Source organism: Antennarius striatus, chromosome 16, assembly GCF_040054535.1.
Source record: "Antennarius striatus isolate MH-2024 chromosome 16, ASM4005453v1, whole genome shotgun sequence".
Lineage (NCBI taxonomy): Eukaryota > Metazoa > Chordata > Actinopteri > Lophiiformes > Antennariidae > Antennarius > Antennarius striatus.
Genome location: NC_090791.1, coordinates 12,746,754 through 12,769,834, shown reverse-complemented (window position 1 = coordinate 12,769,834; position 23,081 = coordinate 12,746,754). Strand labels below are relative to the sequence as shown.

Genomic DNA, 23,081 nt, shown 5'->3' with positions numbered 1-23,081 from the left:
GACCTGCCCTACTTAAATAAACAAGGTCAAATAAAAACAAACCTCATGCACACATAGAACAAGCCTTCTTTTGGCTTTGGCACATGGCACTGATAGCTAGAAAAGATGGATACGCTGGCCTTGACATCAAGGAGAGGTCAAATTGAAGTTGATTAGAGAAAGAAAAAGAATAAATGCGATTATTGTGCAACTATTGTTTTAAATGCTAAATGCAATTGTCATTTTGGTCTTTTTCCTCCCTGTTTTTGAGGTTAAAGCCCATCTGAGCGTAACATGAACAACGTTTGGCTTCATCCTTTAAAGGAGCATATCTCTGCTGTTGAGCAAACAGCTCAAAGATGCCTTGTCAATGAGCGGTGGAAGTTGCCAAGGTTAAGTTGGGACCTTGTAAATTCATGCACATTGTTGATCTGGTGGCCCTTAAACCCAAAAAGGAAGAAGAAGATGTACACTTTATTAATCTCTCAAGGGGAAATTACCTTGTCACTCAGGTATATACATTCTGTGTTAGTTTTGAACAGTATACAGGCCCCCTGAAAACGGCACACAAGGGGGCCTGTAAGCATGCAGTTAATACACACACAACAAACTAGACACATTGGGAGTAAGAGTGACGGCCAGTAGCTTCCGGAACGCGCCCCAAATTGAGCAGCTTGTAGGGGGGACGGCGCCTTGCTCAAGGGCGCCTCGGCAGTGGCTGGGAGGTGAGCTGACACATCCCACCGTCAGCTCACATTCCGGTGATATCATGGTGGGAGCGGGTGTCGATCCACCGATGGCTGGGGCGATCTGTCTGCAAGACATCTGCTCTACCGCTCAGCCACTGCCGCCCCAAGGGTTTGTTCATCTTTGTAATGATCCTGTTTCTTTTTGACCACAACTTCACTGTTTACTCTCTGATTCAAATGTTTTGTCGTGTGTCTAGAATATTAAGCTTTGTACAGCATAGGCCCCTCATTCAGGTAGGCCTCCTGTATGCCAGTGTTGGCAACCAAAGAAGAGGCAGTAATGGGAGTCAATCTGACCATGTCAGGGTCAGCTCATCATGACTATCGAGCTAAAGCAATGGTATCCTCTGTAACCGTCTCTTATTTTCTCTGTTATGTTCAATAACTCTCCCAATTGTAACATGATACAGTTCAAAGCTTTTGTGTGATAACACACACACTCATACACACACACACTCATACACACACACATGCACAAGGACACACATATCTCTCGTGATTTATTGCTCAAATGTGATCTTATCTCTTACAACTCTCAATTTCGTTCAGGCTCTTTCCTTTATTCTCTTTCGCTCAGTCTCTGCTCTGGTAAATCTTCTGTGTTTAGTGAGGTTTTTATTGGTTTTCACTGTACATATCCTGGATTCGCTCATTAAAACAGATGATTTAGAGTGGCTGTGTTGAACCCACCAACAATAAAATACAGACTTGCGTGTGCAGTTGGTCCACCCATGACAAACGGAGAATGGAGAAGCCAAGTTCTGATACTTCTCAGGCAGAAAGTAAGATTCTGCACATCTTTACTTCTGCCAAACACAGTTGGAGGAGTTAATGTGATTAAAATTCTGTCTGTGTTTTTAAGCGGGGTAACTCAAAAAGGATAAAGGTGATGATGTTTCGAGGATAATACAGATGAAAATATGGATGCAGAAAGGGTTTTTTACTTCTTGCTATGACAATGACATTTCACACATATTTCCTCATTGAAAGATCTTGAGAAATGAGAAATGTGTGTAGATCCATACATTTTCTTGACAGAGGTATGGGCTGTTTGAGTGCACTCTTGTTTATAGTGTTTAGATTTTTAAATATGTTTTTATTACACTTTAATCGGATGACTTTTTCAACCATGAATGCCATACCAAACCCTGTTCTGCGATTGCTCCTAAGATTTGTCACTAGCAAAACAACCCCTTTTTTTAATTTTCCAAATATTCCAGATGAAAGATATTCATCTGGCAAGAGTGGAATTTCTGCCCTTGTCAAAAGAGAGATAAACAAAAGCGATCAGGATGATAATGAGGCATCTTTGATGGACCAGAACGAGCAAGTTCTAACACATAGTAACACCTGGCAAGGTATGTGTGTCGCTGATAGATGAGTCCGATTGGCTTGTTTTAGAGACTCGTGACTTGGTAGACAGGAGTACTGATCGACTCGGTTAAGTAACTCTGACAAAGCACAACTGTAAGACACCATGGAGTCTAAACATGTGAGTGACAATCAATGAAAGACACTCTGTTGAACGCCTTGAGATTGTTTTTGTAGCTCTAGTCAAGCAGGCATGGAAAAAAGGAGGTCTGAAGAAGTTTTTGCAGAGTTTATAGCTCACTCTTTGTTTTCTTCGCTCCCCCTCTCAAATTGACCCTCTCACTCGTTTGCACACATTCTGCTCAGAGCTGAAGGAAAAATAATATTAAACAGTAATGTTTTCTGTCCATAAATTACTGGGTTTTATGTTTCTAGTATTTCCAATAATCCTGTCTTGGCTGTCCATGCAGGACACACACACACACACACACACACACACACACACACACACACACACACACACACACACAGAAACATTAGGACAAGAATGGACTGATATTGGTTTGGATCATACAATGTCAGCTTTGGTAGAGGATCAAGCAAGGCCATCATTTGAGGGAGCCTTGGTTGAAAATCAGTATTTGCCAAAAGTACTCATCAAGAAGCATCTGGATCATGTGATATCAGCCAAACCATTGGCCTTGTTGGTCTTCAGCAGCTGATTGGCCATTGGAGAGGTACCAAGGTACCACAGTCTGTTTAGTTGGACAAGATTTTAACAGGGCCATAATTCTCTCATCAGGATCATTTTGGTGGGTTGTGTTTTCGCAGCATGCTTTATTGAGGGGCCTCAGTCTGTGCATGGCAGATCGGGAACAATGAGGAATGGTGGCATTTCCACAGAAGGAAAAACTGGCACCTAAGATTAAAATAATTTCTAATTTGTTCCATTTGACAAATCAATACACAATGTGAAGTGACTGATTCAACAAAGCCAAGTAAAAGCAGAACACGATATCCACAGATGATTCAGAGCCTGACATATCTATTCGGTGGTTTATTCCCTAGAAGCTGAAGTTGGCTTAGTTGAGATAATGATCCAGAATATGTGCAAAACCAATATCTATTGACATACAGCAGTCTTCTTTGAATAGCTTTATTTATTCTTTATTAGAATTATATCTGAATCTGCCACCTTGTCCTGGCGTTGTTTAGTTGAAAGAAAAAGACTCAAATTCTGGCGGCGGAAAGGAGACTGTCTCTTGCTGAAACCTTGAGAGACAGAAGTTTATTAATGAAAGGGGAAACTGAATGGAAAAGTCACACAACACTCACCTCCATTTTCACTCAATGTGAAAGTCATACAAAGATTTTTTTTTCTGACGTCTTCTGTACCGTCAAACTCAATAAACCTCCACACTCTTTGATTTGAACTTTTTCCTGAATTTATTTCATCATTCGAAGAAATTCTGCTTATTGAAGCACATTTCAGAATAATCCATCAACTGCTGGCCAGAGGAGAAAAATATTCACAGATTTGTTTTCTCAGTTCCTCTGAAACACGTGTTCTTCCGTCTGCATTTTGCATTTTAACTGCAACCATGACGGGAACCGGACTTTCCTCCGGTGACCTGATAGCCGAGTGTCGTTACGGTCATGACCTCTGACCTCTTCTTCTTGTGTCCTCTGTACCAACGCTTCCTCTCTCTTCCGTTGTCTGAGGCATCCGGGGATGATAGTCAGTTCCCAGGCCCCCGCCGACAGGTCATTTAATGGTCATCGAGTCCGGGCCCTTGATGCCGAACCACAGGGTTAATGTGGAACATACCTCTTCCTGGAGTCAGCCATCAACAAGCAATAACCAGCCTTGTTTCATACATTATGATGCAAACACAAACAGAAATTTGCTTCGGGTTTGGGGGTACACAATGCTATGTATCAGCAAGGCTGTCTTCCTTCTATAGTGTGCTTTTAAAAGATTTATGTTCCTCAGTGATACTTTCACGCCCTTGCTGAGACGTGACCACCCACGTCTCACTGTGACCATCCTCCACCCTCACCTGCCCTCCAGACCAACCAGTCCACAGAGCAGCGCTAGACATCAAGACTCTTTTTGAACCAGGATCTGACTGGTTAACCGGTTTAGTTTACCACATGTTTACAGGTCTCGACTGGCTTGTGTCATTTTGAAAACAGATTTGTCTGAATAATCTATGGAATCAACTGTTAGGATAGTTAAAGTGCTGGTTTTCTCTTCGTGTGCCTCATCCTGTAAAAATAAAGACAATTTGGGTCTTTCATGTAAACATTATATACAGCGGCCGTTTTGTGTCTTTTTTTAATGGTATCTTGTCACATATATAAATATTGAATTTTTTTTTGCAAAAGTTTTATATGCAGCTGTTCCCATGGGGCCTACCTTCTTCTATGCTTTGTGTTAGCCTGAAGATTGAGCTGTGCTGATGTCAAGCAGGAATGGTAATGAGGCGTCTTTGTGTTTCCATTGGACACAAAGGGATTTATGGCTGAAGTGGTTGCATTTTTTTTTTTTTTTTTTTCATTTGGTAACTTTGCATGTGGTCGTATGTGAAGTTGGGGGGTGTCAGAGGGGTCACTGCAGACCTGTTGACACTGGATTTGGTGAGTTTAATTAAATCCTGAGTGTGTGTGTGTGTGTGTGTGTGTGTGTGTGTGTGTGTGTGTGTGTGTGTGTGTGTGTGTGTGTGTGTGTGTGTGTGTGTGTGTGTGTGTGTGTGTGTGTGTGTGTGTCCTGTTCGGGGCCAGCAGACGTTGCCTGATGAAGCAGGGGGAGCAGCAAGCTTGGCAGGCTTTCTTAGATCCTTGTCACTGGTACTCAGACACGGCCACAGCTGGTCTCTCCAACAACAATCCTGGCTTTTCTTCCCTCGTCAGGAACATAGCACGTTAAATCTAATTCCCTTCTAATGAACTGGACACTAAAAGTAGCTAAGCAGGCAGACCTGGTACATTGATTAAACACACACACACTGGTTACAAAGTCATGATTGAAATATAGTGGAGAAAGTATGTTGCTCAATAGCTTGACTTAAACACCTGCAGAGGATCTTTGAACTTATGTTGACTTAGAGGCAGCATTGAGGACCACCCCAAGCAGAGCTGTCCTTGAGCTTTTAAGATGGCATAAGAGCCTACAGTATCCACAGTGTGTGTCTTTTGTGTGTTATCATTGCTTTCAAGCCACCAGGGTAGGGATTAGCTTTTTATGAATGATGTTTAATAACACATATTGCTGTCTTCACCGTAATCCTCAAAGACTCTTTCAACCATCTGGGTAGGAAAATATTCTGTCCAGTTTACGCAAAAGGTATTTTAAAGTGTTATCAAAACATGTTCTTGTTAGAATGAACATGTCAGATTACTTGGGTAGTTTTACTTCTCAATACTTTTCATCATTCATTTATATTTCTGTGGCAAAATTGTTTTCATTTAATTCTCGTGCGATACAAACTACAGAGTTCACTTTAGGCTCCTCCAATTAGTAAATACAGTTGAGAATGAATCAGGAATCTCTGTACTGAGAATGAAATTCATTTTCCAGGCAATGAGGAGATATTTAACAGACCTCTGACTTGCCGTGCTACTTAGAATGAGAATACATGAGTGGTATAAACTCCACCAAGATGCATTTGTTTTGGCTTCAGCAGATGTGAATGTGAGAGAGGAACACGATCACGTCCGGTGCCAGAGAAGCAGTTCAGAAATGTTGTTCCTCTCATTTGAGTCAAATGAGTTGCATGATGATGAGTCAAGTGGTTGTGAGCCAAAAATTGTATTTTTAAAAAAAATTACAATCAAAGTTGCAAATGTGATCCCTCTGACGGCACGAGTGGAAAGGTTTTATCTATTTTTGACTTTGTGAGTTTACAAAGGTGACAAAGCTCATCAGCTCTGATGTTTTGTTTTGCTTGCTTTTGGTTGCCTTTGGTCTTTTTTAGGTGGGTATTTATGCTTTAAAGTTTAAAGGGAAAAGCCCTGCCAAACCATTTGTTTGCTATTTAGAGAATCTTTTCCACAATCTTAAGAAATATTCACACACATACTGTATGTCCGATGGAAAGCGTTTATAGTCTTTTATTTCATTGCACGATGCCAGAAACCAAGCTAGGATTTACCATCCTGGAAATGGTTTTTGTAAGTCCGGTGTTGTTCTGTTATGAATCCCATTTAATCACCACTGGATTATTCCGCACCACTCCTTCCATTGCGGGGATGATGTGAACACCCATGGGCCCGCCGCGTATGTGTGCATAAAACCATTAGCCGTGTCTAACTCGTTCACATAAGAGAAATAACCCTAAGCCAGAAAGAGTGTGTTCTGTCAATACAGATGGAGAGCGGATCGGGTTATCATAGGAGCACACGGATAATCTGCTTGTCATATGAACCGTCATCATCAGACAGTGATTAGTGAAATATCTCATGCGCTCATATGGTCACACATTTCAATGGGAGATACAGCTGATTAGTTACCACATATTTTCACAGATTAATTTTATACTGCAATTTATGAACATACCAAATTATGAATCTGCACTTTTGTTGGGAGATATGAAAGTCTTGAAAGTTCTTGGAAATTAATGGATGCTTCCAGTTGATTTTACTGTTGGAGTTTCTAGATAGACTCCCATGAAGCTTTGTTCCGTCATTCCTGTTCCACAGAGGACTTATAATTAGGATTTAAGTGATAACATTTCTATCTGCTGCATTAGGCAGATTTTCACTAATGAAATAGTTCAACTTTTTGGGGATTTGCACAAAATATTGACAGTTGCCTGATGAATTATTGATTTGTATTCAGCATAATTTGGCAAATATCATTTTAACACACTGAATTAAAATGGTACTCCAGCTAAACCTCACACCTGCTGGACATAAGCATGTAACCGCTATGAGCATGATGGTGCATAACAGCAGTGTTTATCTCAGTACAGTAAGTCTGCGGGCACAGTCTGACAAATGGATTCCAAAACAATATAAAATAATCACTGCAAGATTTACACGTATACCTGTCAACACATTTGGATTCCAAGAGAAACAGTGGTGTCACCGCTTTGAAGCGGGATGTAATAAGTTATCAGGAATGTGCAATGTGGTCTTTGATCCCAACCCAAAATGGTGTCAATGTGAACACAGGAAATCTAACTGGATGTTTATTGGAAAGCCGGGGCCTCTTAACACTTTAATTTTAAAATCAGTGGCTCAAAGCTCCCAACTGCATGTCCGTTGGGTACGTCGTAACGTGCCTCTAGTTGCCTTGTGTGATAATCCAAACATTATTTTATGTTTAAAGCTGCTCCGGTTTCAGTGTTGAAGTCCAGCCTGCCAGAGGAACAGCAGAGGCATCCTGGGAGAAACGGATGCACTGCAGACCAGCAGTCTGTGGAGGCAGGAGGCCTGATAAACCGAAACGGTCTAGTTCACAGGTCAGCAGACCCTTCACCCTCGGAGATACCGCCTCAGCCCTCGCTCACTCCCACCGATGGGGTTGATATCACCGAGGGGACTGATAAAGGAAGAAGGAATGATTAAAAGGAAAAGGGGAAAATGAAAATAGAACGAAGAGTGAGACCTGTGGTGAGACCGCAGCTTGATTCAAACTTTGACTATGACTCAAATTTGACCATGATGACTGGTTTCCAAAACTGTGGAGAGTCTCCACGGCTGAGATTTGTATCTCTCACCTTCAGTCGAACGTTCAGTCAGAATGGTTGGGATTTGAGGTTTATTTTTTCCACTGGAATCTTGTCAAATCTGAGCGGTAATTTGATCCGTAGTTAAAAATCACATAATGACCTCAGAAAGCTTTGCAGCATGTACGACATGTGGCATCCTCTGTAATTAGATCAATTTACACGGAAAATACCTAAAGAGGAGCGGCCACAGGAATGGCTACAGAAGAGGGGTGTGTTGTAGAAAATAACATACAATAGTTGTCATATATAGACCGGGTAGAAATAGTCATGCACAACCATGAAATGCAGACTGTGGTCTGTGAAGGTTGTTGTTAAAGATCTTTACGGAGCTCATTTTGATCCTGTGTGAGCCTGAATGAAACAGAGGTACACGGCCTTCTGCTTCGGCCTCTCTGCTGGCAGCTCATACCTGTTTGGTTGGAGCCTGAGATGTTTCCTCATTCCTGCTTTCAGCTGGAAGTTCAGCTGAGCTGAAGAGCAAGATCTCATCCCACAGAGAAGGGCTCCTTTGACTGATACCCATCTGGTCATAGCTGCCATAGCTCAAGCTCATAACCTCATACCTGTGCAGGCTGATTTCATTAGCTCCACCTTTCCTCTGTGTATAATACACGTGTGTAGGTGTGTGTGTGTGTGTGTGTGTGTGTGTGTGTGTGTGTGTGTGTGTGTGTGTGTGATGCTATCGGAACATCTGGCTGTGTCTTTATGAGTTCACACAAGTGAGTTTGTCTTGGTATGTGCATTTTTCATAAGAAGACATGTTTTGTTTTTCTTGCCGGCACATGCACAGCTTTTTAAACCTTTCATGCATGGAGGTCACTACAATGTACAGCTATTGAGAAGCTGTTTTCTTATAAATGCAAGGAGACCCTTGCAGGTTTTATATATATATATATATATATATATATATAATTCATGGGTTACTATTATTCTATTACTGCTGCAGTTCCTCAAAATTCTTCATCTGTAGGGACTTTTTTTGTTCTGAAAATCAATTTGTTTATGTTTTTCAATTTGTATTATGAGGGTATCATAATACCTGAAATGGTTGATTTTTTTCCTGCTTCTGACAGTATGTCTGGGATGATTGTGTCGCTCCATCACATGTCCGCTGCACTCCGCATTTGTCTATCATCCCTGGATCCATTCATCTTGATCCCTGTGACTCAGTCCACTAATTTACATTTCATTAATAAATGACAACACATTCTCATAATCATAATCGACCTGGAACTTCCTAATATCCACGAACACGCAAACATACGTTAGATTATCTTAATAAACCTGTCATATCTGCTTGTGCTGAAGGCTGCTGTCATGGCAAAAGATCATTTTATGAGATGTATTTGGGTCTGTGTGAGAGAGCGATGGCAGATAAGCCTGGAGGGGGGGGGGTCGTCCTAACCAGATCGCCAGGGACAGACTGCATCAGGGGGAGTGACTCTGCTGGAAGAGCCAGAAAAATGTGCAATAAGAGTGACTCTTCAATCTACTGCCCCGTTTGTTCATATTTAACATTCTCTCAAAAAATAACCCAGTATATTAATGTATTTTAAATTACTGCATATTTACCCTGTAATCACCTCACCTTTACCGTCTGGATTACTGCGTTGGACTGAGTCTGGTGCTGTTCGTGTGTTTACAGCGTCTCATCTGTGAATATGTGCCTGTAAAAGTTTACTGTCAGGATCGACCAACGTGATGAACTGTGCTATGTTCTCTCCCACAATTTACCCTGCAAGACTGTAACTGCGCGCCCCCATAAATGCATGTGCACATACATCACTCAGCGGCGTTAATAGCTTGTGTATGCATGTGTGCTTGTGCGTAAATATGCACACGCATGCCCGTATGTGTGGGAAAATGGGCTGGTGGTGAGGTGGAGCGTGAAATCAATAGTAAACAGAGGCCATTATGAGTGATAAAGCTGGACTCATATTAAGTGACTGTTTTACTGTGAGAAAACCAGAGATAAGGCCACAGAGAAAGTAACGGCAGTGTGGAGAAGTAAATGGGATTAGAGGCACAATGTAACTGGGGGGCATAAGGAGGTGGTGCTGTAGAGGAGCAGAGGGAGGAGGCTGGCGCAGTGAGTGCTGTGGGAATGGAGGTGTTTAGGGGGTCCCCTGTGGACTGACTGATACGTGGGAACACACAGGCATCATGGGTAGGGATGGAAGGAAGTAGACTGAGAGGAGGAGGTAAAGACTGATGGTGACGATTTAAAAAAAAGGTGAAACCACATTCAACACCGAAATTATGAAGTCCTTAATGAACTGGATCTTTTCGTTTGTTCTCCAATGGGGCAGCTGATCATTATGGAAACAGAACATAATAATTTGATCATTTCTTTGACTCTGTACCTACTCTTTTACTGCCAACCCAGCAGTGCTCTCATGAGATTTAGTTTGTGAACTATATTTAAGTCGCACTATCCAGCTGTAACCATTTATCCTTCTGCCTTAAGTAATTATTAATGTCTCAATGTACATTATAGTCAGTATTAATATATGTATTGTATAGTATTTAGTAATAAATGCTTCCGTTTGTGTTAGTCTTGACTGTGCTGTCTGTTCTTGCACCAGTATTTCTGTGAATTGGATCAATCAGCAAAAAAAAAAGTCTTTATACCAACAGATGCAAATAATTATTTCAGCTGACAGCGTCATCTTGCCAAGCTAAAACCGTTGCGTCTTCACAGTCTTGACAGATGTTTGGTTTTCTCCCCAATTTGCAGTTTGCGGCAAAAAACCACCAGGAGGGAAAAAAAAGACTATCAAAAATGAAAAATAACACCAAAATTCATTCAGGAAAAAAAAAATGCAACAAAAATATGTGTACTGTTACAACCACAGACTCCTGGCTCACTGATTGAAGGGATGGGGATTTGTCTAAGCTGGTTGTTGAAATATGGAAATCTGCATCTCCTACAAGCATGCCACTGACATCCAGTCGTCCTGTCGCTCCTGCCTGCACACAGGATACCAACGATTGTGTGACACTTTGGGTAGTTTCTAAAGATACCTTCGCTGAGTCTGTCATTATACTGTCATAGTTGGAGCATTACATCACCCTTCTGTCATTCTCGGTTGATGTGGAGGCATGAGTGGCATTCTTCTGGAGTAGTACCATAATACAAGGTCATCATCATAAGCCAATCAGCGGGGCCGTCTCTCCACTCAAACCAGCCTATCTTATGTTAAAGTGGTCAGATCGGCTACCGCTGTCCATCCCTCTTCCTTTTTCCCATTTGGAAAACAACCCAGCATTGATGAGGACAAACCTTACCGGATGAAGGAGGAAGAGGATGAGTGAAATTTTCCACCAGTGTCTGCGTCTCCATTTGAATCGACTTAAAAAGCTCATTTACTTTCCCAAGAAATGTTATCGCCATTCCTCACAGATCAATTTTGTTGTCAGGGGGAATTTTGTAGAGTTGTTTCATCTTTTTAATCCTTTGATGAAAATTATGTGATGCTGTGATGACGATCTGGTGATGTTTAGATTTATAGGGCAAAGTTCAGCAGCATGACCTGGGATCCATTGACGGAATAGAGTTTACTGATTTACTATCAAATCAGTAATAACTACACATCTAGGGGTAGATTTTATGATCAAGGAATGATGGAATGAGGGTCAAACTATCATGGGACTGTTGCTTTTAGGAGCGATGCTGCTATGCTGGAGGTTTCTGGTATCATCAAATATATACTTTTTTTCCTGTTTGTCTTGCCTGCATCAGTAAAAAAACAAACTACACACCACAGGTCATCAGTTCAGAGCGCTTCAGCTGTAATATTGGGCCTATAGCGCCACCTAGTGACGCATGAATTTACTGCTGCTGAGGATAATTTGAGCGTCTCTTTTTCTTTTTCTCCCATCAGCTTCAGGATGCTGATCCCTCTGTTTGATGACGACACTGGTCTCCTCATACTGGCTGGCATGGTGAGACCCCACTGTTCTACATTTCTGACGTGAAAACATTGAGAAATTTGTTGAGTATTAAATATTTATCCTAGTCTAGTTCTGTTAGAAATGCAGCATTCGTGAATCTTATCCACAGGGAGACACCAGCATCGATTGTTTTGAAGTGTCGACCTCTGAACCCTTCCTCTCCCAAGGTAGAGTTTGGTGATCCATCTCGTCAGATTTTTACTGTCGCCCCTGCTTGTGTCTGTTTTATCATTTTTGTCCTTACATTTTTAAAGTGAGCCACTGTTTGACGGACGCATCAACACGAGGCGTTGCCATGGTGCCCAAGCTGGCAATGGATGTCATGTCCTGTGAAGTGATGCACATACTTCAGATGACAGACAACTACATTATACCGATCAGCTATCAAGTCCCTCGGAAGGTGTGTGTGTGAGTGAGTGTGTGTTTGCTTGGTGTTCCCATGCATGTAATTCAGCCTGTGCTGTCTTTGTCTTCCAGAATTCACGCCAGGAGTTTCATGACGACCTTTACCCCGATACGGCGGGCACAACTCCAGCCATGTCTGCTGAGGAGTGGTGGCAGGGGGGGAACAAGCAGGTGAAGCATCTCCACCCTCAGCCAGTGTGTCTTGTGTTTCCGTTGTACAAATGGCTTCACCCATGAGCTGTGTTTGTTCTCAGGTGGAGAAAGTCAGCCTCAACCCAGAAAAACAGCCCAAACCAAAGGCTCAGTCACCTCCAAAGAAGGAGGCGGCCAGTGGAGGGAGGAAGGAGGTGATACACACACACAAACACAAGAATGTTTTCATCATGTGATGATGATGACACCAGTTGATTTTCTTTCGATAACATCGGGGTGTAAAGGTTTGGTGTTCTTAAACTGTGGCCAGTGAACATCCATCCTTCTGTCCTACAGGAGCTGTGCGGCTGCTCCACCTCGAGCAGCCCCCTGAGCACCCCCAACAGCAGCGCCGCTCCGTCACGCTCGCCCTCATCCACCTCCGGCCTCTCCTCAGGCTTCCTCCCCAGCCCCAGTCCTAGCCAGGCTGTCAAGGCCATCCAGAGCATGCTGGGTAAGAACAAAGTACACAGCTGCAAAAGCTGACACCGCAACGAAGTAGGAGACGTCTTTATTATGGTTTCAACCTGTTTTAAAAAATGTTTTATGTGTTTCTGATTCTCTGATTCAGGGCCAATCTCCAAGTTCCGTCACATCCATGGTTCAGTGATGCACAGGGACACACACATTACTAACCTGCGTGGCCTCAACTTGACAACACCAGGCGAGAGCGATGGCTTCGATGCCAACCACCAACGTATGGCGGTGCCCCTCGCCATCTCTGGGGGGCAGATCGCCATCTTTGAGGTATGTCAGACACGGACAGTTGGGTTTATGACGTGGATTCAGAAAAACTGCACCTGCTCTCCATGCTGAGCGTTTGTATGTGTGTGTGTCCCTTCAGCGCTCGCAGCCCGGTCGACTTCCAGACACGTCCCTGCCCACCATCCAGAACTCCGTCAACGTGGCTGACTTCTGCTGGGACCCTTTCGACCCACACAGGCTGGCTGTGGGTGAGTGAACACGTGCTGCTGGATAGTTGTGAGCATTTGGATGCGTGATTCAACACGTGTGCCTGTCTGTGTCCATGTTAGCTGGGGAGGACGCAAAGATCCGAGTGTGGCAGGTACCAGAAGGTGGGCTGACGGAGACCCTGACTGAGCCTGAGCTCATCTTACAAGGTGGGAGCAAGAACCGACCTCACTGATTTCACCTCAGAAAGGAGAATCTAATTATAGCTACGACAAGCTAAAAGCTAAGCTGATTGACAGCTGCCCCCCCCCCATTTCCCCAGGCCATACAGAGAAGATTTACTCCATCAAGTTCCACCCTCTGGCTAGTGGGCTGCTGACGTCCTCGTCCTATGATCTCACTGTCAGGCTGTGGAACCTGGACAGCGGAGATGAAGTCAAAGTCCTGACTGGACACCAGGACCAGGTGGGAGCCTTCGCCCCGGGCCTCGGATCATATTTTTCAAAATTCACAATCAAATATGAAATACAGACTTTTTTCACAACAGTTTGGACATTTGGTTATGGATTAGTGTAGGCATTGGTGTGCTGACACGTAGGTGAATGCATCAAATGTTGGCATTTATGTTCTTCTTCCTCTTCTATGTTCAGATCTTCGGAATGGCATGGAGCCCAGATGGCAGGCTGCTGGCTACAGTGTGCAAAGATGGGAAAGTTCGCATCTATGACCCACGCAGGTCCACAGAACCAGTGCAGGTATTTCTGATCCAATAGAACTGATGGAATTTGACTTCATATCCATTCTCCATTAAAGAACACTTAACTCTGCTGGAATTTTAGTTGAGACATCTTTGAGGCTGCAAATCAATCACTTCAGATAAACCCTTCAAGCACTATTCATATGTGACTGAAACACTTGTTCTTGTGTTCATCCAGGAGGGCCCAGGCCCCGAGGGCCACAGGGGAGCTCGTGTTGTGTGGGTGTGTGAGGGCAAGTACCTGTTGGTGTCAGGATTCGACAGGTAATCAACACGGAGAAGACTTTTCGAACACAAAGCATGCAAAATTAAGAGTGTTCGTGTCAGCGTTCAGAGGACTGTCCCTCCTGGACAGATGTTTACTGTGATCAGATCAGGAGTCAGCGAGTCACATCTGAGTCTTACCTGTCGTCCCTCAGTCGCAGTGACAGAGGACTCTACCTGTACTCTGCTGAATCCCTGTCTTCCGGAGTCGTTATCAACATCCAAATGGGCGTCTCCCCTTCCACTCTCATCCCTTTTTACGACCCTGACACCAGTCTGCTCGTCCTCACTGGAAAAGTAAACCTAAAGCTGACATTTAAACCAAAATTGACTATAATCCATTATTATATTTTTTTTAATTTATTTTTTTTATTATAAAATATGAATTATACACATTTTTTTTTGTTTTCCAGGGTGATACTAAAGTGCACATTTATGAGGTTGTCCCTGATGATCCTTACTTTATTGAGTGCAGCAGTTTTAACTCTCCTGAGCCATATAAGGTGAATCTCTCTTCCGGACATTAATTTCATTTCTTGGTGGAATCATTAGTCTTCAAACTCACACGGACAAATGTGATGCAGCTTGTGATGCTGTCTGTCATCTTCCTGGTTGTTTCCTGTCTGCAGGGTTTGGCCTTTCTGCCTAAGACGGAGTGTACTGTGCGTGACGTAGAGGTCATTGTGGGACTAATGCTCACCAAGGTGACCATAGAACCAGTGGCCTTCAGTGTGCCGAGGGTCAAGGTGGGCTAACGTCTTCACATGGTGGACAAATTTCTTCATGATGGTTTTTACTAAAAAAAAAAAAAAAAGATCAATTGATGTAACTTAACTCACTCACTGTAACTTCCTGTGTGTGACTGCAGAAAGAGTTCTTCCAGGATGATGTGTTCCCAGACACGGCCGTCTGTTGGGAACCAGCCCTGAACGCCTCTGCCTGGCTGTCTGGCTCCAACGGGCAGCACAAGAAGATCAGCCTGAAGCCAAAAGACATGACTCCAGGTGCAGACCCAACCTCGGGCTTAACAGTTTATTCAACACTTACTGTTTATTAACTTTGTAGTACCACTTTTTACATGAGGACTCTGTCCAAAAACGGAACCTAAACTTGCGCTTTAGGGCTGAGCCTAAACTTGCGGTTTAGGTTCAGCCCAACTGAACCTAAACCACAAAAAAAGCGACCACTGTCAATTCAATATCGTGAACCACACCAATTGAACTCTAGAGAAAATATCCTGTGGGGTTTTAAGATGGCATAGCAGCCTGTAAACCCAGGAATTAAACATAATTGCAGGCTTTTGTCCATAAGAAATGCACTAAGAGCCACTAGCAGAAGCTGATATCTGGCTATGCACCACATTTGCAGCAGCTCATTGCAATAAAAGACTTAATACTAAAAAGAGATGCACACTGAATCTGCAAGTTGTGTTACTTTGAGCTTTTTAGATTATACTTTTAGGGTTGTTTCCTGCAAACAGCTGATGAACACACTACCAGTAAATCTAATATATGATGGGGGTTGAGTGGTTTTGCATCATGTGACCCTGTCTAATCTTGATGGAAATGCTTCTGTCTGCTACGTGCAGACAGGAGAGATCGGTATCGCTGCTGATGCTGTGTGTGTCCTGTGTAGTGAGTGAGGCCCCCAAAGAGGCTGCAGTCAGGAAATACCTGCCCTCATCTGTTTACCTGGAGGAGAAGACGGACGAGCAGAAGAAAGAAGAGGTGAGAACACAGTGAAGCATTGTACCGTCATCGTGTCCCATAAGAGCTCTGTCCACACTCTGTCACCTGTTCAGATGTCAGCAGTAAATATTATCAACGTTAAATACACACATACATGTAGTACTTTTTTAGTGATTGTTTTACTGTGAACTGTGTGTGCGTGTGTGTGTGTCTCAGCTTCTCAGTGCCATGGTGGCTAAGTTGGGGAACATGGATGACCCATTGCCACAGGATTCTTTCGAGGGGGTCGACGAAGATGAGTGGGTGAGTCGGTGTGATGTAAATGAGACTCTGCTCTAAAAAATCTGCGATGGATTGTCCTCATTCAGTCTCACTGGGAAATCAACTCTTCTATCATACCATGAACCACAATTTATAGAGTACATTTGATAGATTTTTTAAAAATAGATCCATTTATCTACCACATAAATGATAACTGGCCAGCTGAAGGTTTTTTAGTCCTTGATTTTTTTATTGACTACCTGAAATTTCATGTATGATTTAACACAAATTTATAATCTGTGTCCTCCAGGATGACTAGAAGGAACGTCGACCTGTGTCTCCATCATGGTGCCAACAGCAGAGAGCAGATCAGTTGACAAAATGCCATTTTTGCATGCGATGGCACCAACCACCTGACCTCTGAGCTTCATCAGCAAAACATCTCAACCTGCTGCAAATGCAAACAATACTGTAAAATGTATGGATGAAAACTTAAATAACTATAACTTCTCATATCAGTTTGTTCCTCTATCTTTTAGAAAATCAGATGCCAGGGTGTCGAGCTGGTGTTCATCACGTCACTCAGAGATGTTACAGAAGGAATTCTGGGATAAATCTGATGTAGTCACTTCTGTGTATTGAAATAGACTAGAAAGTTAGAAAGGAATTTTCAAAAACAAAATCCAGTAAATGTCAAAAAGAACAAAGTCAGGGCAACATGAATAAAAAGCAGGTAATCAAAGCAGTTATTTTTCTGCTTTTTGCTCCGTTCGCCATCACATTGATCACTGGTGACTGTTTTAAACATGATGTTTATCATATGTGCTCATGTTTGGACCATAATAATTATAATGGCCTCTTCTTATGACCAGTCCGTTATTTACTGATTGAGATGCCATTACATAATGTTGCTATCGGTGTGCATTTATCTCCACAGTGGACCACAGCTTTGGGTTTTTCTTATTTTGCCTTTTTCCGGCCTGTAATGTGAGCACAATGTGTCTTTCGAAAGTGATGTAAAGTCTGAAACTGAATTAATGATCATGTTAAATAAGGGATCATCATGCGTCAGATAAAGGAAACCTTCGTCTTAATGTTTGGTCAGATAAAACACACACATAACTATGTAACATGTTCAAGCCTGCAGCAGTGAAACCCATGCTGAGGTCACTTCAGGGTCACCCGTGTTCATGTTTGGCCATGAACTGGAATTTCCAATGATAACAATATTAGCTTCACTTTGTCAGCCGCTGATCAAATGAGATGCCAGTAAAACATTATGTGTGCAAGTTTGCTTTGAATGCTTTCTATACAGGGGGTAATGTAATGGTTTTAAAAGTAGGTGTTAAAGGTCAATGTTGTGCATTAAAATCCAACCAGAGGGGCCTTTGTTTACTCCAAGATGATTGTTTCTGTACTGTACTTTATTTACTGGGCATTTGAACTATTAATCATGACCTTTAGTTCTTTTCTCTTAGTAATAATGGTGTTAGACAATAGTACAGTATTAATTTACTTTGCATCTTGTCATTTACTAATCAGGGATACAGTGGTGTCAATAACAACAATCCAGGCATAGACCATCACAGTTTTTTCACAGCATGTGATGATCTGAAATAGTCACGTTGGTGTGACAGTGTGATCACGTTATACACATGAACGGTAGATGTTGTCAGTATTTGTATGAGGTCAGTAATATGTGCTTGTGATTTTCAAATGTCACACACTTTGTAATGTTTGGATTTGATTAACTTGCCTTCCGTTGTGTTTAAAAAAACAACTTCCATTTTATAAGCGTTGTTTCTCGCTGTCTTGCTTGAGTAATACTTTGTGGATTTTTTTCAAAACTGTCTTCCAATAAACACCTTTTGAACCAAGTTCAATGTGTCCTTTATTTATGACATTGCAGCAGTTACTCACAATTTATAGGAATGGCTCATAAATAGGAATACAGGGGAGGACAACATGGGTCCATTAGGACCACAGAAAATACAATCAAATTAAATGTTTAAATGTTTATAGTAAATTAAATACTTTAATGTTTGATGAAATAAATTTACAAATAAATTCTAAGTCTCCTTGATTACAGTCAAGCAGTTCTAGACTGTCTTCTCTATATCTAACTTGGGGGGGAAAAAACTATTAAAATAAATCAATATGCATGACCTCCAACAAATAAACTTTATTATGATAAAGTGCCGTATTAGCATCAGAGTCAATAGGATCTCTTGTTAGTAGTAATTTAACGCTGACTTTGAGTCAGTGCGGCTGCAGTTTGACCTCCCTGCCACAGGATGTCAGTGTTGTGAGGCTTCTCGCCACAAGGGTTCGTCTTGAATCTGTGACGTTGTTTTCCTGAACTTTGACCCCCCAGTGACCTTCATTAATGTACATGTGTGAAAACAGAAGTCCACCTCTGTGAAAGGGACCGTTTTCTGCTGTAACATGGTGAGAAGACCGTCACAATGAGTGTGTTCATGTTTCCACACCGCTGTTAGCGCGGCAGAGCGGCGTCATGCTAGTGTTAGCATTAGCATTACGAGCTTTTCATCGCAGTTCCAAAATTAATGTGCTTACTCTTTCATGTGAACAGTTTGATCCAGGAATAAACGGATGGATGTGTGTTAGTTAATCTCTAAACTGATGAGGTGGAAAAGACTCGAGGTTTTAACATCTGGAACGAAGATATTCTGCTAACAGAATGTCCCGTCTGGTGACGTCACAGTCCAAACCACGTGACTTCACTCCGTCTTGTTGCTTTGATGCTTGTGATGGCGCGTCTCGTTCTTCAGGTATTAAATGCATTGTTGTGTTGTGGTTGGTCTCTGCAGGCTAAGTACCTGGTCCAGGTGATCGTGGTGGGGGCGCAGGTGGTGGGGCGGGCCTTTGCTCGAGCTGTTCGGCTAGAATATGCAGGTGGGACTCGATCCTTCGAACTTCACCAGTTTCACCACACAGAAATAGTGTTATTCACACCAGAGACAACAGGGACAGAGTAATGCTGTACTCTGTGATTCTGGTAAAGATGTATAAAAACAGGCAGCAGCATTTATAAATAATCATCATATACATGTGGCATCATATTCATGATGCCACAGTTATTGAACCAAACACTGGTTTTCAGTAGATTTAGTTCAGGGGTCATTGTTAGCTATTCCACCACTGGGATGTCTGTCTTTTCTTCAAGCTGGACACATAAACACAACATCGACTGGCCCGACAGACGGCCCCACTTCCACCATACTAGTGACAAGGTGCCAGTCCCAATGCCCCAGTGGTGGTTTTCTGAGAGATGTCGCTTTCTCCACAATCTTCTTGTCTCTTTACTGGTTTGGGTTAGATTAACTGGATAAAGCTGGTGTATTCTCAGTCAAGGTTACTCAAAAATAACGTCTGACTTATTAGTACAGCCAATATAGAGAATAATCAAAACACCTCCCATATATAAGTCAACAAATGATTTTGGAGCTTTTGAAATCCCATGATGTCAAATAATGGTGCACATACTGGATATGAATATAATTTAACTATATTAAAAGAAATACACTCTTATAAATTATTAATTTCAGAATTGTTTGTTTAGGTTCAAAGAAATGTATTTGCTAGGATTATATAATATTATCCACCCCAGGTTGCAGCTCTTTATGGAATAAACAAGTAACTTCTTGGTTGTCTCTTTCCTTGATGTGTTATTTTTTTGTGTTTTCTCTCACAGCAAGTCAAGCTGCGGCGCAGGCCAGAGGCCGCTCAGGGAAGGAGTCGGCAGCAGCCTCCAGTATCTCTGGGCTGAGTCTACAGGAGGCGCAACAGATCCTCAACGTGTCCACACTGACTCCTGAGGAAGTCCAGAAGGTCTTTGTCTTGATGTGAATTCACACAGCATTTAGATTTACAGGGCAGCCGTAGCTCCGTTCACGAGGTCTTGGCTTGGGGGACCAGAGGGGGGCCGGTTCAAGACCAAAAAGGAATTTTTGAAAAGTGTGAACTGGTAGTTGGAAGGGTGCCAGTTCCTGAGCAAGGCATCAACCCACACTAGTTACAGTACTCAATGGGCGCTAAGTGGCTGCTCGCCAGTCTACCATCATCCTCTCTATTAAAGTTTTATAAAGAAATGATTTGTCTATAAAACTTGGTAAAAAAACCAATTTATATTATAGTGAAAACTGAGCAAACCTTTGCTTCCGTGAGCAAAAGCCCAGATTGCTCTGACTGCATACATTTGTTTTATTATTAACTAACTTCCGTAAGCCAAGCCCTCATTAGTCCCTACTAGCAGAAACAGATTGCTTCAAAGGGATTTGCTAACGCAGACTCAGGGATGAAACACTCTCCGCTCTGTTTGAAAGGGGAATGTTATGCAAAATATTATCAGGGTTACTTGTGTATTTACTAATTAATGGCTAAACTCCTGTATAACACTACATCCAAGAATTTACAGCTCTGTAAGTAAACATCAGCAACATTCAGCCCCAGACTTTGGAGGTGATTAGTTTTGACCAGTCATCAGCCTCACCAACAACTTTCTTCATCCAATGTCTGAGAAAATGTGCCAGCGTGTCTTTGCTGCTCTTGAATAAAATGAGGATTAAATGCTGGTTCATGATTACAGTTTTTATTTCTTTCAGAACTACGAGCATCTTTTTAAAGTCAACGACAAGTCAGTGGGCGGTTCCTTTTACCTACAATCTAAAGTAAGTATTCTGTGTCTATGGATGTGAGAGTGTTTTACTTGACTCGACTGAACAGTATCCAGTGATTTTACCGGTACATAATCAGTGCTCACACATAATGAGTGACAGTTTAACTATTCATAGGGGAGAGTGAGTCACTCTGATGTGTTGATTTCTGTAAGGAGTTGTGACCTTCATTGTCCTGCAAAGCTCAAGGTGCAGAGTTGTGTTATGTTCTGTCATTATTAAATATTTTTTCACAATGCCACAAATCGCACGTTTCAGATTCTCAGACTTTTGAAAAACTTCACTGAATTTCAGAATGTTCTGTACATGAAAAAATAGACATCATGGATACATTAGGATATTACGCTCATTTCTGAAATGACTGTAAATGTAATAATTAGATAAATAATACATTTATCGCAAAAGCTAATGGAGGAAATATTTTTACAGAATCTTAGAGCTGAATTAGGCTTGTTCCACATCTGCTCTCATCATTATTCTCTTTCTCACACACACACACACACACACACACACACACACACATGCGCGCTGTTTTAGATACATCTATAGTTGGCATTCTAATGACTGTCACAATTATTTCCTGATTGCTAAATTTAATTGCAGACTATAATTTAATTAGGTCATCACCCACTGCTTTCTCACATCAGTGTGCGTCACCATCTTTGTTTAATGCAGTTTTCAAAGTCCTTGAGGACAAAAAGATCAGTAACAGTTTTGTTTGTGTACGTCTGTGTCTGAAATGTCAGAGAATTGGAGGTTTTTCAGTTTTTATGACTTGAGACATTTAAGACTCAAGAGGTATCTTATAAAATGATGACTTAAGAGTTAAAACCTTTTTTCGGTCGTATTTAGAACTCAGGTTGTGACTAGTGATTGACGTGTATAGGAGGACCCACTCTTTCAACCTGGTTATGCTGCTGTGACTGATTTTATGTTTGTGTCCAGGTGGTGCGGGCTAAAGAGCGTTTAGATAAAGAACTGAACATTCAGAACCAAAAAGAAAAGCAGCCGATTGAAGAAACATGAAGTTTCTAGTGAAGATGTCCTTGACTTTCCTCTCCCCATCCTCTGTAAATTTTAACCAAATAAAATCCTTTTCTTTAACCTTGACTTTGTGCCATTTTTTGGTGGTGGATGTCAGTTTGAGATTGGAATTACAAAAATAAGAACCCTGGGTGATTTTTAAAGGCATGTTTAAAATGTTCTTTGCAGTTATTGAAATCCACTCAGAAATGTCTTTCTGTGGTTGTGATTAGAGCGATGCTTTTATCCGGATGAATTGCAGCCTTATATTTACCTCCTTCTTTATGCATATTTATTTTCTCATATTGTCATTTTGTTGTGTGCAGAAATGAAGACACAAGTTGTATCAAATACAAGTTTATTAAACATTTTTTCTTTTCATTGACATTTTTATCAATATCGTAATAAAATTCCTCTAAAACAGGAGAACACCGCTATGTTGTACCAATTGGAGACTTTTACAACTCTAAAATTCTGCATGTTCAACCACAGAACATGATGCCGGGAAAAATATATTTTCATAATTTTTTTTTCATATAGTGTATAACTTCTATATTTACCTATAATAAAAAGGCACTTGGAAAAATTAAAATACTGACATAATCTCACAAATGTGCAAAAAAACAACTTGAAACAGGCCTTTGTGGGACCTTAGTCTTGTCATTAACCCTTTGTGCAACACTGTGGCACTTCACTCAATGGCACCGCTTGACGATGATACTAACCTAGCTAGCTAACACAAATTTTGTGCCCTGGATTTCAGTTCCACTTTTCATAGCGTGACATGAGTGTTACTAAAAAAAATATCCAGGAGCAAGTACCGCTTTTATAATACAAATAAGACTTTTGAAAGAGTCAATTTAATAACTGTGGTGTGTACGATAGTTTTTGTTTCCCAACAGGACTGAGGAGTAATGCTGTACACGGAGAAAGGAAAAGGCAGCATCCCCGCATCTAAACACGCCATAAGGAGTACCAAAGTGCAGGTTATTACAGACTGAGCTCAAAGGGTTAATGGGTCACAGAGCTTATTTAATATTGAGGACTTGTGGATCCTGTTAGGATCTGTGTCGTATTCAGCTTTCTGCCGCTGTGATGAGTCTCTGTCCCTGGCTTCGACCTGCAGAGGAGAGACAGACCGACGAAGAAGAGGA

The 23,081-nt window shown here is 41.8% G+C and overlaps 1 protein-coding gene across 3 annotated transcripts in view; it reads left to right on the top strand.

The window, feature by feature from the left end:
- Nucleotides 1-22,021, top strand: part of LOC137609086 (mitochondrial import inner membrane translocase subunit TIM16-like) — a 104,357-nt gene extending 82,336 nt beyond the window's left edge. Inside the window, exons 10-31 of one of the 3 annotated variants that reach the window (XM_068335835.1) lie at nucleotides 11,659-11,719; nucleotides 11,838-11,895; nucleotides 11,983-12,128; nucleotides 12,206-12,304; nucleotides 12,388-12,480; nucleotides 12,623-12,779; nucleotides 12,897-13,072; nucleotides 13,170-13,278; nucleotides 13,360-13,446; nucleotides 13,560-13,702; nucleotides 13,888-13,992; nucleotides 14,173-14,258; nucleotides 14,414-14,555; nucleotides 14,672-14,761; nucleotides 14,888-15,004; nucleotides 15,127-15,262; nucleotides 15,894-15,985; nucleotides 16,163-16,249; nucleotides 19,039-19,123; nucleotides 19,923-20,059; nucleotides 20,833-20,898; nucleotides 21,850-22,021. In XM_068335835.1, coding sequence (XP_068191936.1) covers nucleotides 11,659-11,719; nucleotides 11,838-11,895; nucleotides 11,983-12,128; nucleotides 12,206-12,304; nucleotides 12,388-12,480; nucleotides 12,623-12,779; nucleotides 12,897-13,072; nucleotides 13,170-13,278; nucleotides 13,360-13,446; nucleotides 13,560-13,702; nucleotides 13,888-13,992; nucleotides 14,173-14,258; nucleotides 14,414-14,555; nucleotides 14,672-14,761; nucleotides 14,888-15,004; nucleotides 15,127-15,262; nucleotides 15,894-15,985; nucleotides 16,163-16,249; nucleotides 19,039-19,123; nucleotides 19,923-20,059; nucleotides 20,833-20,898; nucleotides 21,850-21,930 — 2,353 coding nt within the window. In that variant the 3' untranslated portion in view covers nucleotides 21,931-22,021. Of the gene's footprint in view, nucleotides 1-11,658; nucleotides 11,720-11,837; nucleotides 11,896-11,982; nucleotides 12,129-12,205; nucleotides 12,305-12,387; nucleotides 12,481-12,622; nucleotides 12,780-12,896; nucleotides 13,073-13,169; nucleotides 13,279-13,359; nucleotides 13,447-13,559; nucleotides 13,703-13,887; nucleotides 13,993-14,172; nucleotides 14,259-14,413; nucleotides 14,556-14,671; nucleotides 14,762-14,887; nucleotides 15,005-15,126; nucleotides 15,263-15,893; nucleotides 15,986-16,162; nucleotides 16,250-16,517; nucleotides 18,079-18,564; nucleotides 18,656-19,038; nucleotides 19,124-19,922; nucleotides 20,060-20,832; nucleotides 20,899-21,849 lie in introns of those variants that run through there. The other 2 variants (XM_068335833.1, XM_068335834.1) reach the window with 2 other exon arrangements.
- Nucleotides 22,022-23,081: the final 1,060 nt, after the last annotated feature.